Source organism: Lathamus discolor, chromosome 5 (genome assembly GCF_037157495.1).
Source record: "Lathamus discolor isolate bLatDis1 chromosome 5, bLatDis1.hap1, whole genome shotgun sequence".
Taxonomy (NCBI): domain Eukaryota; kingdom Metazoa; phylum Chordata; class Aves; order Psittaciformes; family Psittacidae; genus Lathamus; species Lathamus discolor.
The window spans coordinates 51,781,910-51,800,580 of NC_088888.1; the positions used below are offsets into that span (position 1 = coordinate 51,781,910).

The following is an 18,671-nucleotide window of genomic DNA, read 5'->3' on the forward strand; positions in this document are numbered from 1 at the left end:
AACTTCTCCAGTGGAGCAGTCTTGTGGCTCTCTTTCCTGTGATGTGTGAGACTTTCCGGGCAGGGGGAAGGCATCTCCTGGTGCTGACTTTCTGCTGCTCTGGGGAATTCCCAGGTTTTCTGCGAGAATTTCATTCAAAGTCCCCAACTTTGCGTGTCCCCATTCTCCTCCTGGGTGGCGTCCAGGCTTCAGACATTGGGCTCCCTAAAGCTCATGCCTCTGCTGTGCTTTTGGTGCTGTTTGCTCTGGAGGCCTGTACCCTGGACGGCTACACGCAGCTGTCTATGAGCGCAGTGTGGTGCTGTCAGAGGACACTGAAGTGCCAGTTTCTCCTGAGGAGGCCTCGATGCTGATGGACAAAAATCTGGCAATTTTGGAAGTGGCCATAAAAGAAGCCACCAGAGAGGTAATTATGACTCATTGCAGACATTCTTTTCGTTAAACACTGACCATTTACTAATTTTCTTAATGGTGTTTTTTGGGCTTCTATATTGGTATCAGGGTGCCCACATCGTTGTGACACCTGAAGATGGCATTTATGGCTGGGTCTTCACAAGGGAAACAATCTACCCTTATACTGAGGATATCCCAGAAGCACAGGTGGGCTGAATGCCCTGTGCTGATCCTGGAAGGTATTGTTCCTGCTGTGTATGGCGAATGGTCCAATGAGAAAGACGGCTACTGTTAGAGCGGTTGTTGATAGTTTTATGTATCTTGGAAGAGCTACTATGAAATGAATTCAGGTTGGGCATCCTGTAGTTGCCATAAAGAACTTTAGACAGCTTCCTTCCTCATTTTTATCTGTCTTTTTTTTTTTTTTCTCACTGTATTTCTTTTCATTTTAGTTACTCAGAAAGGTTGAGATTGATTTAAAACAAAACCCAAAAACTTATAGAATCTACATTTCAGTAATGTATTCCATGCACGTTTTAGAAAATGTTTAAGATACGGGAATATTAGGAACTATTTATGAATAAAATAGCAGCTATTACTACAAAGATGTACTGCACAGTTTGAAACATGGTTTTTAATCATGATTTGGTAGGCTTTTTATCCTGTCATTTTCCTAAATAAATGGCACCATTTTTTGAAGCTTCAGTGTTTGGTAAAAGAGAACAAAATGCACCATAGAAGAAACAAATCCTGTGCCACCTCTGCACAGCAGCCATATTGGGAGCTGAAGTAGAATGAGTGAGATTAGCCCCGTGTTGATGTAACATCAGTGCTGTGCCACACACCAGCAGCAGAAGGGAGGCTTGAAGGTGCAAGGAAGCTCCTGCATGCCTGAGTTAATGTTAGGTAAAGCTGGAGTTTCAATACACTGAGCTTGGAAGCACAATACCAATGTCTTCTGTTGAATAGCAGAAAATGAGTGTCTTATTAGATATGACTAACTTAAATCTATAATTCATGTGATCTGTAGTTTCAGTGTTGGTATTTTTATGGATTAACCAATTTTGATGTTTTATATCCGTTCTTCCTTCCCTGCTGTTTAGGTTTGCTCCCTCACTTCTGCTGGAAAGACTGAGCTGTCTGGCGAGAAAGAACTATGTCTATGTGGTTGCGAATATGGGAGACAAGAAGCCGTGTAATTCCTGTGATGCAAGGTGCCCAAGCGATGGTCACTATCAGTACAATACCAACGTTGTCTTTGACTAGAAGGAAAACTGGTGGCTTGTTATCACCAGGTAAGATGATTTTACAATGTTCAGGAAGTGCATCATCCTCCAGTGATTAAAGGTGTGAAACAGAAGCTCCTTTCCAGGCTTAAATGTATTTGTACATGGAGCCATTATAGAGCAGGTGTCAGAGGGCAGGTAAAGCCACTGCATTAAGATATTTTAATTCCTGCTCTTCTAAATTTAATAGCAAATAATTAAATTAAATTAATTAAATCTATTTTTACTGCTTCTCAGTAGGGAGTGACACATGAGATATTCAAACATTAATGTCCTAAACTCTTGCAAACTAAATACAAATCCCCTTCACTGGTATGGATCAGAACCACGGATATTTGTGCTTGACTTCTCTTGCAGTGGTATGAAGTGTCCTTTTAGAAATTAAAATATAGCATGTTCGCAAACATATTCTCCATTGCTTGAATTTAAATGAATATTGTATTCAATATTAGTCTGATTTAAGTGGTTTGATTTCTTTTCTAACATATTTTTTTTGTCTCCATTCCTTCCTTTCTATGAACAGTGCAACCTTTTTGTGACAGAGAAACAGCTTAATTACCCTAAGGATCCAGGATTTGCGACTTTTAATACATCTCTTTGGCTATTTTGGCATTTTCACTTGTGCAGACATACTCTAACACGACCCTGCTGTGGTCTTGGCAAGCAGATTTCAGGTAGACACCATTTTGTTCCCAACTGCTTGGGTTAACACTCTTCCACTGCTGTCAACAGTCCAGTTTCACTCAGTCTGGGCCATGAGAATGGGCATCAATTTTCTTTCAGCAAATTTGCACAACTCCACTTTAGATGTGACAGGTAGTGTGATATTGCTCTAATTGATCTTGTTGATGTGGGCAACATTTATATCCATGTATTGAGTCTGCCTGAGCAGAAGTTCCCATCAGCTTTAGGCATGCGTACATATCAACAGGATTAGGACGAAAGAACCTGTACATATAAAAAGGAAATCAAAATGTGATTTATAAGAACTCATAAATGCTTAAGTTGATTAGAACACCTTTAGTTATTTGTTAAACGAGTTTATGCATGTGATTCTTCATCTTCTGTCCCTGGTTTTATCGATGTTTTGGTCATGTGAAGGCCCAAACTTTTTTTCTCCACTAGGTGGAAACCTAGCTCTGAAATGTTCTTGTGAGTCCCGAAAAGCACTTCAGGGCTGGATTCCTTGTCGCAAGTTTTCTTTGCAGGCTCGGTTTTCATTGTGTGTTTTTCCTGAGCAGATGCAAAAAAGTCAAGCACAAGTTGTGTGTTGTCTGAATGTGCTTGCAGAAGTGAAACTTACTGGTGGTGTTAAGCTGTAGCCCTAAACTTTGCTTTCCAAATAAGAGCAGATGTGGGCTGTTCCTTTAGTTCTCAGTGTTTGGTGACGCTGTATGACACAACTCACATCCTTTATGGATAGGTTTTACTCAGGAGTAAAGATGTACGTATTTTTGTAAAGAGGTTGCATAAAGATGTGACTTTTAGTAATATCTTTTCCTTACTGATTTTTTCTTTTTCTACTTGATGGTGTTACCATTCATTTTAATCAGAAATACTGATTTCTAATGCAGCTAAACTCAATAAGGAATGTATAAATTCAGCCACTTAAATCATATGCAATGGCATATAATATTAGCACATTAATCTTGTCTCTTACAATATATGAAACATCAAAGTTTGGCCTGCTTTTCACTGATTGGAAAAAGCATTGGGTTAGGATTGTGGTCTGTGAAGCTTAATTTAGTTTCAAAACAGTTGGTAAGCATTAGAATAAAATTTGGCACATGTATAATTAGGGAGGAATGCTCTACCTGTACCATGCACTTCCCTCCAGATTAAAAGCTTTCGGGTGTTCTGTGTTTGCAGGGGGTGGTATTTATGCCCCAGATGGTCCAAAAACATTTTTTTACAACACAGAAATGGAAAATGGTCACCTTTTGGTGACAGACCTGACCTCACTCCCACGTCTCTTGCCTGATTATCCCACTTCTGTTAACTGGAAACTGTATGCCAGCAGGAACGAACAGCTTCCATCAAACAAGCACTGTTTCAGTGGAGTCATTTACCGTAATCTCTTCTCCTTCATGGAACTCACTGAACCTGAGGGAAAGTGTGCTGTTTGCCATCAGGATCTCTGTTGCCATCTGAGTTACAAGATGGTAGAGAAGCAGAAAGATGACATTTATGTTCTGGGTGCCTTTGATGGGCTACATGTTGTTGAAGGAGAGTATTATTTGCAGGTAAAGGGGTTTTTGTTCTTTTGACAGTGGGGAGGCTGCAGTATTCTCTTTGCGCACAATTTGCATTTGTCTTAGTTTTGATTGAGGGGAGTTAAGAGGAGGCATTTTTTAGGTCTCTCTGAAACCATTTGTTTTTTTCATGATGCATTTTGTCTTCATTAAGGGTGTTGACCCTGCTTTTCTGTCTGTGTTATGAATGATGAAAGTGAAGGCCCTGAGCTGATCCTATGCTATAACACTTCAAGGATGACAGGTCACCCAGCAGTTTTGGCAAGCACAGACCAAGACAGATGCATATGCTTCTCTGTGCTGATTGTAATTTCTAGAACATGTCTTGCATAAGTTGGTCTTCAGGTTTTGCAGGTTGTAGGTTTGGCAGGACCTATTGCTGAGGGGAGACCTTATCACTCTCTACAAGTACTTGAAAGGAGGTTGTAGTGAGGTGGGGGTTGGTTTCTTCTCCCAAGTAACAAGTGATAGGACAAGAGAAAATGGCCTCAAGTTGCACCAGGGGAAGTTTAGATTGGGTATTAAAAAATTTCTTCACTGAAAGTGTTGTCAGGCACTGGAACAGGCTGCCCAGGGAAGTGGTGGAGTCACCACCCCTGGAGGTATTTAAAAGATGTATAGATGTGGTGCTTAGGGACATGGTTTAGTGGTGGACTTGGCAGTGCAGGTTAACAGTTGTACTCAATAGTCTTAAAGATGTTTTCCAACTTAAAGAACTCAATGGTTCTGTGATCCTAAGGAGGTTTCCATATATGTGTACAAAAGGGAGATGAGATTGTAGAGTTCTCCTTGTCTTCATAGGGATGCTCTTGTCACAAAAAAGCTGTTTTCTGCTCAGTGATTTTTACTATTGTCCCGATGTGATTCTCTAACATGTAGCTGTCTAACAAGATTAAGAAACTAAATACAGACATAACATTTGTAATCATATGGCTTGTCAATGTATTGATTCTCTTCAATTTTGCTCTTAGGCTTTTTTTGAAGTGCTCTATCTTTGTCTTTTCTCTGTATCTTTGGAGTATTCCCATTAGAGTAGGCAAAAAAGTATGCCTTCAGTTTCTTAGGAGACTCAGGCAGCGCTGAAGTAACTTCCCTAGGTCACAAACTATTCCACATCTATGACTAAATGCATTATGCATTATGCATGAGTGCACACAGACACTGCTCTGCTGCAGTGTCCATATAAATAACTGGCAAAGTAAGTGCTGGCAAAGAACTGTCTTTTTACAAAGTTCAAAGTGCCCCCCACCTCTTGCTCTAAATAAATGGGTAACGGTATTGGATTATTTGTTCATCATGGCAGATTTTCTTATCATCAAATCCACCTCTTGATTGTTTAAAGCTTAGCAGTATTTTGCCTTTCTGTGTCTTCCTCCCCACAGATATGCACGCTGCTCAAGTGCAAGAGCACAGATCCAGAAACGTGGGCAGCCAGTGGAGACAGCTCAGACCAAGTTTGAGATGCTCTCCCTCAGCGGCATGTTTGGCACCAACTATGTCTTTCCAGAAGTCTTGTACAGCGGGGTGCAGCTGGCCCCTGGGGAGTTTGAGGTAATGGGACACCCTTGTGAGTTGTCGGACTTGTAACACAAATGGTCAAAAGGCCACTATAAAACACAGGAGCAACTTGGTAGTTACCAGTATTCTGTATTTCAGTAACTGGCTAGAGTTCAAGGCAGCTTTACTCCTGCCTGATTTTCTTGGTTGTATCAATACAGGAGGTTCATTTTGCCGAGTCCCTTCTTCCCTGTCCCCTCAAATCCCCTAGAACAAAATATTGCTCCAGACAGAACTCGTTTTACTCAGACTTCATAGTAGCTCCAGGTGAGCTATCACATCTCTCACCTAGGTCAACATTTATGAATATATTATTTTGTGTTTGTTGCACGCAAGTGCTGGTTTGCTGAGGTTCCTGTTTATTTCACTTTTCCACAACTAGGTGCTAACTGATGGACATCTGGTAAGTCAGACTAGTACATCAAAGCCAGTTTTGAGTGTAACACTCCTTGGGAGGTGGTATGAAAAGTACCCTCCACACACAGAGCAAGCTTCTTCATGATTTCACTGCAGATCCTTTAAGATCTCATCTGCTTGTTTCTGTACCACTAATTAATCATAATAAATCATGTCAATTGATGTTAATTAATGTTAATACTCATAATTATAATGACATTTTGTTTATCGAGTTGCCTTATCTAACAGCGTAGTCACTGCACATTGATTTGCTGACTTGATTTTGCAGCAAAAATTAATTACTGCCGGACAGTTCTGCATGTGTTTTTATATAATAGTTTAGGTTGTTGTAGGCTTCACCTTGACACTGGGGACAATAGAAAGTAAATTCCTCTGACTTTACTGCTGTAGGGTTCAGGTATGTGAGAGTGGGATGTGGCCCAGTGGCACCCAACATTTTATTCTTTGAACTTTTTGGTGGAGTATTAGAGGTCATTTTCACATCACTGTCCTACCCCAGCTCTGAGCATCTGAACAGATGCTTTCCTAAACCAGAGGTTGATGGAACCTTGGAAGGCTGATGGTTGAACTTTTGTAATTTACTCTGAAAAATAAAACACGCTTTGAAAACAGAAAACCCTGTTTTTCAAAAAGCAGCTACTCAACCCATCACACAGTGTAATGTGTCATCATGCCATGCCCCAGCTTATGGTTGGAGGAGTCTTCTTGGATCTTTCTGGCCGTAGTTTCAGCGTGTGGAAAATTTCCTTTCCATGAAACTATTGATAACTGTGTCACCTTTTTCAAGTAGCCAGGTGGGTCCTTGTCAGAAATTCTCAAAATGAGAAATTTCGCAGGTGCACATCTGTCTTCCCATGAAATGTTTGCTCATGATGGTGCCAGGGAGAGTCAAGGCTTTGCAGGCAGGTGTCGGGAAGGGCCGAAGAACAGCTTGCATAGGTTGAACTCACTCACATATGTGCGGGTGCTTGTCCTGCAGACTCTACTTCCTAAGCAAGTGGACTGGATTACTTTCTGCGGCACAAATAAAGTTGTTTTGTGCAATTAATTCAGTTGTCTATTCTGTAGTTCTATTCAGAAATAAAAACATTGTTCACACTCAATTTCACCAGTGTCATAGAAAAACAGACTTGTAGGATCCAAGATACAGTGTTTCTGAACAAAGTCAACATTGTAAACACAAGATTTTAGTCTGTAAATGTATTAAATTGTAACTTTCTACAATTCATATAATAGAAGTAATGGAAAACACTGCTTGTTTGTGGAGAAAAAAATACTGTAGCATTACATTAGTATCCACACCCTAGGACATGGCGCCCTCTTACAGCTAAGCAACATAGCTGTGTGCTCTGGCTAAAAATTAGTAGCTTTTGTTTTCCTCAGCCCTGCTGCGTGTGTCCTCACTTATTTGTAATGATTGAATGGTTGAAAGTGTGACCCTTCACACAGACTTGTCCACAGCAAGATTAACCCTTTGAATAAGGAGTTGTCTTCCATGCAGTCTCTCTTAGCACAAGAAAAGGGGCAGGACCACAATCTGAAGACAGACTACCTCTACAGCTAAGCTGATTTAGCGACAAATTGCATCCTATTTCACAAAAGTAAGTCCTCAGATAACCTCCATCCTCAGGCAGTTACAGAGGCTGGGGGAAGAATACAGTACAGGGGTGGGGAGAGTGGATTGGGAGGGTGGAGGTGTGAAAAGTAAAGGGAGCTCTAGATAAGCATCCTGGTTTTGTCTGGGATAGAGTTAATTTTCTTACCAGCAGCTGGTGCAGTGCTCTCTTTCAGTTTTAGCCTGAGAAGACTGCTGATAACACACTGATGTTTCTAGTTGTTGCTAAGTAATGTTTACTCCAATCAAGGACTTTTCAGTCTCTCACACTCTGCCAGGGAGGAGGGGCACGGGAAGCCGGGAGGAAGCAGAGACAGGACACCTGACCCAAGGTAGCCAAAGGGCTACTCCATACCACAGCACATCACACCCAGTATATAAATTGGGTGGAGTTACCTGGGAGGGACTGGTCGCTGGTCTGGTCAGGCTACATATCTGTTGGCGTGTGGTGAGCAATTATATTGTGTAGCACTTGTGCTTATTTACTCTTCTAGTTTTATATTTTCTCTCCCTTTGTTATTTCTCTTATCATTATTGTTATTAATAGTAGTAGTATATTGTATTTCAGTTATTAAACTGTTCTTACCTCAACCCATGGGTTTTACATTCTTTTGCTTCTCTTCCCCACCCTACCTGGGACAGGGAGGGGGGAATGAGTGAGGGCCTGTGTGGTACTTGGTTGCCACCTGGGTTTAAACCAAGACAGTAAGTTTCCTCTTACATTGCCCACAGCCATGTGTAGCCAGGACTGTTGTAGTTTCATTCATTTTTATTCTGTGGGTTTGGTGGGTTTTTTTAACTAGCAGCAGTTCCTTGTTCCTGGGTGAGCTCCCTGCTGTGCAGGCAGGAGGTGGTGGTGCCTGCTGGAACAGAGGCAGACAGGAATGCCTCCTTCCCATTGTATGACAGACACCGCACCACGTCCTGGCAATGTAACTTGGACTTTGCAGGGCAGTACACTGGCCCTGCACTTGTAACCTTTCCTGCTCAGCCCTGCCAGAGTAGTCACCTTTCTGGACTGACTGCTGTCCTTGCTGTTGCAAAATGAGGGAGCATTTACTGCTTCCTCCTTCAGACTTCTGATTGTCAGGAATGTGACTTAATCCATACCTCAATTGGTAAGGAAAACGGGGATGGGAGGAAAGGCTTTCAAGCTACATTATTTCAATTATCACTGAAATTTCTGTTGCAGCCTTTTAAAGGCTCATATTTAAAGTCACTGAATGAGTATGCTGTGCCTAGTAATGTATGTAGAGAAGTACTTAGAGGTGAACATTACCAGATGCGAATCAATGTGCCTAATGGTTAAAATCCTCAGTCAGTGCTACTCCTGCAGGGAACTGTCTGGTGCTTGCATTCACCCACACATCTTTCTTTTCTACAATGCTCTGTAGAAAAAGAGCTGTACAGTATGAAGCTCTACGACGACAGTTTGCTGTAGCTGAAGGCAGACAGCCTGTTCTGCTTCCCAGTATTCAGGAAACCTTTTCCAAATCAGAACATGCAACTACTAGAAAGTAAAAAAATTGAAAATATCATAAGTGAAAAATGCATTTGAACTGAAGATTAAAACTGAAGGCTTCTCAATACATAGCATGTTTCTGAGGACAGGAAAGGTGAGCAGAGGAGAAGGCATGCCACTGGATCTGATGAACTAGCCTGCTTTTCTGCTTCAGTCTAGTGGCAGCCAGGCAATGGGTACTTCCCTGACTGATTTCAGAGGAAAACATTCTCTCCAGATGCATATTTTCTGGTGGAAAGCAGTTGAAGGTGATGTACAGCTAAACAGAAGCAACTGTGAGAGCGACTGGAATGCATGCAAGGGCCCGTTCTGTTGCTGGCTTAAGTGTATTACATCTAAATACAGTGAGATGCTAATGCAGATTTTGGTCTAAAGAAACTCAGGGAAACAAGCTGCACATGCTGACACATAGCACAGGAACTGGGGAATATGAAGACATCTTCTTTAAAGCATTTTTTAAGACCCTCACTTTTGTGTCTTAAACTTCACAGAAGCCTAGCTCCAGGGGTGACACATCCACCTTTCACCTGGATATCAGAGTTGAGCCAACATAGATAGCAGAAGTCTATTGCAATCAATGACAGAGAAAAGTGTAACAAAAACAGGACCGTTCTTTCTAGCCACATGTTTAATGATTTATTTTTATATTGACACAATTAGTCATGGCATAGCCCAGTTTTTCAGTCTTGTTCAGTTGCAACATCCTTACTGTGTACTGTTCTATTTTCCCACATGTCACCAGTGACACTTGATTCCAAAGTAATGCTTTGAAAGGACAGTACTTCCTCCCTCCTTCAAAGTTAAACTTTATCCCTCTTGTCTTTTCTATGCGTGCTCTTTTGCACTGTTTGTCCACAACTCAAAGCATTCTAGGAGCTGCGAGGCACCAGCCATGCTCCCGTCCCAGCCTCTCCTGCATGCTGCGCTGTTTGCACTCACAGTCCTTCAGGCCCTTGCCTCCAACACCTTCATTGCAGCCGTCTATGAGCATGCCGTCATCCTGCCAGATGCTGTTATTAAGCCTGTTTCTCCTGATGATGCTTTGGCCCTGATGAACAGCAACATGGATGTCTTGGAAGGGGCCATCAAGGAAGCTGCCCAGCAGGTACTAGGTGTATTGTGAGTGCTGTCAATTAGTGTTTTCTGCTCCTGGTTGTCTGTTGATGGGTGAATTCTTAACGGAGCCTGTTGTGCCAGGGTGCCCACATCATTGTGACTCCTGAAGATGGCATTTACGGCTGGCGCTTCACAAGAGAAACCATCTACCCATACCTGGAGGATATCCCTGACCCAGTGGTGAACTGGATTCCCTGCACTGACCCCACAAGGTGATTTCTTCTGCATCGATTTATGTGCTGTTAAGCTAGTGTTTTATGGAGTCACACATGAGCTGCTCCTAGGAAGTGCCTAAGAACTAGCACTTCTGATGTGATATTATGTTTCAGTTAAAGTTGCATATGAAGGTAAGTTACATGATAAAATATATAGCATGCCCATGACTAATTGATGAAAGAACCCCATTAATTTATTATTTTAATTAGAAACTTTAAAGAGAAATTCAAACAATATAGAGAATTTGGGTTACTGGATGTAGAGGAAATGTCTTTTTTTTTTTTTTTTTTTGCATTTTGAAAAGTTTTGATGCCAAAATATTCTGCTTCTCATTTGCTTTCATTTTTTTCACACTATTTTGAATACAACCAATGATTGTAAATTCTTAGCACTACTTTGTTTTGTTAGTTTGTGTGATTTTTTTACAAATGCCATATTAAGACAGAAGCACACATACCATTTTTGTGGACAGCCAAGAACTAGTTTCTGAGCAGCTAATAGCAGAGGTGGTGAGGTTAGTGAGGTTAGTAGTCAAAGTCCAAACCTCTGATTGATACTAACCCATAAACTTTCAATGTTACTTTTTCATAATTAAGATAAGATACAGTCTGAATTGCTAGAGTCTCAGTACTGCAGAATATGATCTGTCATTTAAGCATCAAGTTTCAGCAGGGACAAGCTAACTTATAGTTGAGCGCTGGACTTCAGATCCATACAGCACACAATAGTTGCGCAGCCGTGGAACTAGAGCTGTGGTCTGCCTTTTAACCATGGCTTCCGGCACCTGCTCGATGATGAGCTACTGCAAGCATGTTATTACATCTGTGAGGATGTAGTTCCTCAGTGGCCCAGGAGGAGGATTCACACTGGGGAGAAATGCAGGATGTGCAACATTTCACTGAGACATATGTAGCTAAAATATGCGTAGCCTTCAGTGAATGTAGGGTGTGGGGTGGCAGCATGTCTAACCAGGTGTTATTCTAGTTATTTGTAGAATCATGGAATGTTTTGGATTGGAAGAGACCTTAAAACACATCCAGTTCCAACCCCCCTGCCATGGGCAGGCACACCTTCCACTAGACCAGGTTGCTCAAAGCCCTGTCCAACCTTGAACACTGCCAGGGATGGGGCATCCATGACTTCTTTAGGCAATCTGTGCCACTCTGTTCTTTACACAGCTATTTTTTGTGAGGGTGGTCTGTATGTCTCTTCACTGTTCTAAATCATGGTTTTCATTAGCGGCTTATGGGAAGGTAACGCCTGCCATTACAGTCTGGCATGTCCTATTCCTTGGTGCTGTATATGTATCTTCCATGCTGGCCCTCCTGTGTGGCCCATGCACACCTTGCAAAGCGATATGCATTGCCACCTTACAGGGGGGGATGACTACTTTCTTTCTGGCTTGTTATGGGCACTTCATTCTGCAGCTTGACTCTGCTCTATGTGTTGAGGGCCCAGAGGAGTTACTGTCCTCAGATGCCACCTTGCCAGGCCCTAAGATACTCTCTTGTGTGACACCAACTTATTCTCTTCCTCTGCTCAATGATTCCTCTCCTGCCCGTTCCCAGCCCTAGAATTATCTGCTTGCTGCAGAGCACATTCTGGTTTCTGAGGGGTTCTGGCAGGCTGCACCAGGGTGGCATGTTCCTCTGGGTGCCACTGGGAGAGCTCCAGAACCTACACCAGGGTGCAGGAAACAACATGAGGAAGTGCGGCAGCAACCCTAAGTATCTGCCTGACCTGCCATGACTGCTGGATTGGAGGAGCTGTCTGTGAGCCCTCAGCATTCCAGCGGTGGACACCACTGATAGCACAGATTTTGTCAGCCTTTTTGGTTTTTTATTTCTGTTCCCTAAAATACATCAGATTTGCTCCTGCTCCAGTTCAGGAACGACTCAGCTGCATGGCCAGGAATAACTCCATCTATGTGGTTGCAAACATTGGGGACAAGAAGCCGTGCAACTCCAGTGATCCCAGCTGCCCCAAGGATGGTCGCTATCAGTACAACACTGATGTCGTCTTTGACCCAGAGGGAAAACTGGTGGCTCGTTACCACAAGGTAAAGTGGCTCTGGAAAATCAGGAGCTGTTTTTCAACTACTTCCGAAATGTCCCAGTTTAGCAGGAGAATTAAATGACAGTCATTTTCTGTGGCAGATTTTTGCTTCTGATAATAGTAATTGTAAAGAGTATCTCTCTTGCTGTGAATTGTTGACTCCGAATTTGCATTTACTGTCATGTTTCTCAAAATATACTCAAACGAAAAATGATTGCTGAGGTCCCGTTTAGTGGCATATGGTTTTGGTCAACTTCCTGGTTCATTAACTCCCTATTACTGGAAAACCTGCTCCTTAAGCAGCTTTAGTTTTTAGTGCCAAGTTTCCACTGGCCTACCCCTTCATGTTCCGGGTTTTAAAATGTTCATCTGCATCTTGTCTTACACGAGTAGTCTGATTTAAAGAAGAGAGGCCCTTTGCTATATATATATATATATATATATATATATATATATATATATATATATATATATATTTCTGATGATGTTTCAGCACAGTTCTAGCACAGAACTATCTGGACAAAACTGTAGACCAAAGCTAGGTGCAAAAAGAGATGATGGCATTAAAATATTGCACCCAATGAAAGTATCTTCTTTCAGTTTTATGTGCCTACCTGCAAGGTTCATCAAGGTTGTTTGGAGGCTGTGTGCCAGATAGCCTGCCGACGCGGCTAAACTGAAGTCAGTTATTTATTTAATGCACTTCAGGCACAGTATTTCACCTGGTTCTTCAGAGACGATTCCAAGATATTTCTCTGTGAGCAAGCTGGGTGAAGGGGACACTGATAATGCAAGTCTGATCACCCGTGTGCCACTGAATTAGAAGTTCTTTAAACTTGGACCTCTCTTCTAGCTGGGTGAACATGTTTATTGTCCAGGCCACCTCGAGATTAAAGGACTGTTTTAGTACACGTGAATGTGAAGGAAGAAGGAAAATGTTGGAAAGCTGAGAATGTCAAAACTTGCATTTTTCTGTTGGCGGAGATCATCTGCCTCTCCCCCATCACCACAGCCTTTGTTTTCTTCTCTGCTCTGCAGTCTTCCAGTACTGTCATGCTTCCTGCTGGTGCTGTGTGCTCCCAGGCCTTCTTGTGTCTCCACACCAAGGTCACCAATTGTGTCTCTTGGCACCAGATCTCGCATGCTCCTCTTCCATTATTCTCTCTCTTCTGTGTGTCTTTTGGGTCACCAGAATTGCAAACTAGCTGGGGAGGGTGGAAAGATTACTTTTATGGGAGTTGCAGGTGGCTGACACCAACAGACCTGCAGTTGCTTTCCTAGCTAGATGCCAGGGCAACGTGTGTCTCCACATATCCACCTTTCGGGCACTACGGTGATCATGTAACTTTACCCTGACTTCCTACATGTGAAGGCTTCAAACAGAAGCTCTTCTGTTTCAAAAAACTTCTCTGGTCATTTAGGGGATGATTCCAGGATTGCAGTAAGTGTCTTTAACCAATTCCTCTTTTTTTTTTTTTTCCTTCCCCTACAGTACAATCTCTTTATTCCAGAAACTCAGTTTAATTACCCAAAAGAGCCAGAAGCCATCACCTTTGAGACCCCCTTTGGGAAATTTGGCATTTTCACTTGCTTTGACATCCTATTCCATGAACCTGCCGTGGTCCTAGTAAGCAAGTTGCAGGTGGACACCGTACTCTTCCCAACAGCTTGGATGAACGTCCTTCCCTTTCTGACTGCAGTTGAGTTTCACTCTGCCTGGGCTATGGGCATGGGTGTCAACTTCCTAGCTGCCAATACACACCATACCAGCATATCTATGACAGGTAATTAATTCTCACTCTGTCTGAAAAATCTTTATAACCATAAATCTGTATTCCCTGTGCTGCAAGGTGATTTGCAGAGAATGTAGAGTATTTATCTGAAGGTGAACAGTTTACTCACCAAATTTTAAACCTGATAAATCCTGTTTTGTTTAAAATCCTGGTGCCATACAATGCACAACCAAACTTGTGTATTCTCTTTTCTTCGCCTTAGGTTCTTAGGATTTTCCTTTCTTTCTTTTAATGCCTCTAAACAAGTAGTTAGTTACTACCCTTTCCATACGAGTAGAAACTACTGAAACTTAGGCTCTTTTCCACTCCACCTCTAAGTCTGTGATTGCATGTCAAATTACAAATATATTTGTAAACAGCATACATGGCTTCATTTACTATGGCCAAATGAAAGACTTATTTATAGTTGTATTTAACACAGTTAGGTGGAAAAGTGTTAAATTTTCAGACCTATTGCAGTAACACTGCTAAGAAGTCTGCACCTAGGGAAATAAATGCTATCCTTTGCTAAAGCATGAATTGTGTGTACTGAGTTGCTAGTGGTCACCTTTGGTGAGACTAAAATTTCTGTGCTATTTATAAAATAGTGGGTAAAGTAACAACAGCAACAATTAAAAGGACAATATGAATTTTTTTAATTCTTTTTGTACTGACCATTGTGCTTTCCTCAGGGAGTGGTATTTATGCACCAGATGGAGCCAGAGCATACTACTACAATATGAAAACTGAGGATGGTCGCCTCCTCATTGCTGAATTAGACTCACACCCTCGCCTTTCTGCTGCCTTTCCAATGGCTACCAACTGGAGCTCATATGCTTTGAGTGTTGAAAGATTCTCATCGAATGACAATGATTTCAGAGGACTTGTCTTCCATGACTGGTTCACCTTCACAGCGCTCACTAAGCCTGAGGGGAATTGCACCGTTTGCCAGAAAGACCTCTGCTGTCACTTGAGCTACAAGATGGCAGAGAAACGAGAAGATGAAGTTTATGTGCTGGGTGCTTTTGATGGGCTTCATGTTGTTGAAGGACAATACTATTTGCAGGTGATGATTCTTTGGAAGAGGGTTACTTATTTCAGGAATCATCTTTACAGGGAGAAACCTTCAACTCTGTGTGGGGGAAAAGACAATTACTTTCTTGAGTCCTGGAGTCCTGTTTGTTAGCAGCAGGAAGTAGTTGCTAAAACATCCAAGCCTGATTACTTTTATATCCAACAGATGCAGTGGAGAGGTCTCTAAACCTCTTTTAGGTTCCCAGAGTGCACTCACCAGTTATTTAGGTGTTCAGTATTTGATAAATTTAGGTCCTCTTTTTTGACTGTCTACAGCAAGTGTCTGAATCTCCTCTGTAATCTTCATCAAAGAGTGCTGTTAAAAAAAAATAAGTTTATCATATCTCTTTTTATGAGATAATTTGATAATTTAGAGTCACAGAGATGTTAACTTTTTGTCATTTCTGAAATTACAGCAATGAAGTTTACTGAAATGGCATATGACGTTTACTGGAAATGTCAACTCTTCTCTTTTAATCAAATATTAGGGAAGACATAGTTTCATCCTGGCTGAGTTTGCTTAAAGCCGCATTAGAAAATCTTCTTTGCCTTCATAATTGAATTACTGTGCCAGCAGATTTTTCTTTTTTTAGTTAATTACTTCTATTTGTCCACATGGTCTTTGCATAGCAGCTGGGACAGACTCCAGGATATAGGAGGAAGTCTTAGCCAGCAAATAGCATTTAAGAAGGTACCTTGAATACATTCATTTCTTAATGAGCTCACTTAGAAAACTTATTGCAGTGACTGTGCAAGCAGCCAGATGGTCTCTACCAGTAGTGAATTTTCTAGAGAAAACAGGAATTTCTACACTTCCTTTTTCCCCTCAGTATTTTTTCATTTCCTCAAAACATACTGATACACTTTTAATCTTTTTTTTTTCTCTGCTTATTTACATTTTAACCCAAAACCATATTTGCTGATGAATAATACTTCTGATGTGTGCAAATGTTTCTTCTGTCTCCCAATATCTGACACAAATAGAAAAGCTCTATCGCTTGTCTGCAAAACCAGCTAACATCTTTTGACTCTTCACGGAGTCAAAAGTCTATTTCATATTGCTTCATGATTTCCATAAACATTTATCAGCAGGATAATTAACTGTAAGGGCAAAAGGAAAACATTGCCATTCTTACTTTCCTCTGTATGCTGCAACTACTAAGACAAAACTGTATCTCCCCGACATATACTGACCAGTGTTTGGATGAAGAGCATCAAATTTAGATTTCCCATGGACTGCCAGGCCATCTAATGAATTTTCATTAGCAACATATACAAATATCAGTAGGAGGACCTGTGTGTACAGTTGCAAAATGTACTTATGGTGAGGACTTTGTTTCATTTGTCTACAATTTCCATTCACAAACTCACCTTACAAAGACATGTAGGAAAGGATCATTCCAACAAGAGAACTGGCAATTGGAAGAATTAGTGGAAGTGGCAGGATTAGGCTTCAGGGATGAAATAAGGTGCTCTGGCAGCACTTACATCAGAAACGGGTTATTTCTGATTGCTAAGGCAATGAAGCTCTGGAATAACCCCAATCAGATCAAAGAGTGAAAAAATATGCTACAAGTAAAAAGGAGTTGCTTAAAGATTATGAAAGAGATCCTGTGACAGTCACCTGCCCCAACACACACTGGTTTTAATGACACAAGGCTTTCCTACCAGAGTGTTTCCGTCTTGCTAAATATGTTGTTGCATCTTCCTCCCCACAGATATGCACGCTGCTCAAGTGCAGGAGCACAGACCTGAACTCATGTGGGCAGCCAGTGGAGACAGCTCAGACCAAGTTTGAGATGTTCTCTCTCAGTGGCACGTTTGGCACCAACTACGTCTTTCCAGAAGTCTTGTACAGCGGGGTGCAGCTGGCCCCTGGGGAGTTCCAGGTAATGGGACACCCTGGAGCTGTGTCATGCTAGGTTCTCTGTGCAATAGTAATGGAATAAACTGTCTCAAAGCAGCCAAAGTGAACTTGCTCATAGTGAATCATCAGATCTATTAAATAGCTTTTAATGAAGTCACTAGTTTGGATAACAGATATGGTCTGACGTACCTCTTCCTGTTTTGTCACATTTTTCTGAGCTCTTAGTATGTTCATATTTAACCATGTTCTTCTCTTACCTTTGTCAATCAGGTATTGAGTGATGGACGCTTGATAAGTAAGACAAGACCAACAAAACCAGTCGTCACTGTGACACTTTTTGGACGGTGGTATGAAAAGGATCATCTGAAGCAAGACCCACAAGTGCCAGCCTTCTCATGATATTACCAAAACTGAAGCTGTGTGCTGTTAACCCTATGTCCAAATGAGATACAGCATCTTCTACTCTAACAATCCCAATTATATTTCTTCTTTCCAGTTGCACAAAGTTCTTATCTATGTCCTTTGTTTAGTAATAATGCAGCAATATTATTTTACTGATACCATTTATTGAGAAGTATCTATTTCTATATCATAAAATTACCAATTTTTATAGTGCAAAACAGCAGTATTTTTGCTTCTCTCTCTGTTTAATGGATTTATTTTTTTTTTTTTTAGCCCTCAGAAAACCTGTACTGTGGGCCAGAGGATACATTCTTACTAAAAATAGCATTACATCTTTTATAATTGCAGATTATTATAAGACCAGTAAATAAAACAATTAAAGATGTGATTTGTGACATGTCTATACAAAAAAGCTTGACAATGCTCTCTCTGATATGCAACCATTTATGCTGACTTACGCAAGTCTGCTCCTACCCCACTTGTATTTCTTTGGTTTTATTGCATTTATGCCATTGGTGCACATCAAGTAGCACATGGCAGCGCAGAATAATGCAACGTGGAGCCTGAGCAAAGACTCTAGTCAAAGAAGCAACCCTGAAACAGAGCCTGCCACCAGTTCTTGGTCAGAACTCAGCATGAATTTTCGTTTCTTTGAAATCTCTGTTAACCAAAACTTGGAATTGAAACCACAAATTATTCTACTTGGCAGTTCTGAACATAGCTTGCCAACACCTGCTGTCTGCACTAGATGCTATTCGGAGCTGGAACCGTCTGTACCCAGTGAAGAGGTCACTGAGTGACCTGATATCATATTGCAGCTCCTCCATCCCATCTTCTCTATTTCTGGCCATATAACAACAACATATGTGAAATAAGCCTTGTCCTTTGCTTCTTCATGATAATGTTGGGTGGTGTTGACCTGCAGATATATTTGCTGTAGGGATTAGCGGGTTTAGACTTGCATTTAAGACCAGCTAATCCTGGTGAGAAGGCACTGTTCACATCTTTGCTTCCTCTTCTCCCCCAGCTATGTTGCTGTTGCTGGACCCTAGTGACCTTCCTTCAGCATATCAGTGTTTAAAGATGTGCATGTTCGGTGGCTGTTAAAAGAGGTCGGAGACCCCTAT

At 41.5% G+C, this 18,671-nt stretch overlaps 1 protein-coding gene and 1 pseudogene across 2 annotated transcripts; both read left to right on the plus strand.

Annotated features, from left to right (window-relative positions):
* Window positions 1-259: 259 nt before the first annotated feature.
* LOC136015210 (pantetheinase-like) lies at window positions 260-7,505 on the plus strand (annotated as a pseudogene).
* Window positions 7,506-7,877: 372 nt separating this feature from the next.
* On the plus strand, window positions 7,878-17,932 carry LOC136015208 (pantetheinase-like). Of its 2 annotated transcripts, none has more exons than XM_065680848.1 (8): window positions 7,878-7,968; window positions 9,916-10,147; window positions 10,240-10,370; window positions 12,241-12,433; window positions 13,922-14,213; window positions 14,894-15,267; window positions 16,994-17,164; window positions 17,413-17,932. In XM_065680848.1, exons 2-8 carry the CDS (start codon window positions 9,935-9,937, stop codon window positions 17,539-17,541), a joined length of 1,503 nt encoding a protein of 500 aa, XP_065536920.1. In that variant the 5' UTR covers window positions 7,878-7,968; window positions 9,916-9,934; the 3' UTR covers window positions 17,542-17,932. The 2 variants fall into 2 exon arrangements, with proteins under 2 accessions (XP_065536920.1, XP_065536918.1); XM_065680846.1 differs by having other exon boundaries at window positions 7,885-7,968; window positions 9,908-10,147.
* The last annotated feature ends 739 nt before the right edge of the window (window positions 17,933-18,671 follow it).

Excerpts from the sequence above, each read along its gene's own strand:
- LOC136015208 (XM_065680848.1), top strand. The coding sequence starts at position 9,935 with ATGCTCCCGTCCCAGCCTCTCCTGCATGCTGCGCTGTTTGCACTCACA. Across the intron at positions 10,148-10,239 it reads TCAAGGAAGCTGCCCAGCAG|GGTGCCCACATCATTGTGAC; the intron begins GTACTAGGTGTA and ends CTGTTGTGCCAG. Across the intron at positions 14,214-14,893 it reads TACCAGCATATCTATGACAG|GGAGTGGTATTTATGCACCA; the intron begins GTAATTAATTCT and ends TGCTTTCCTCAG.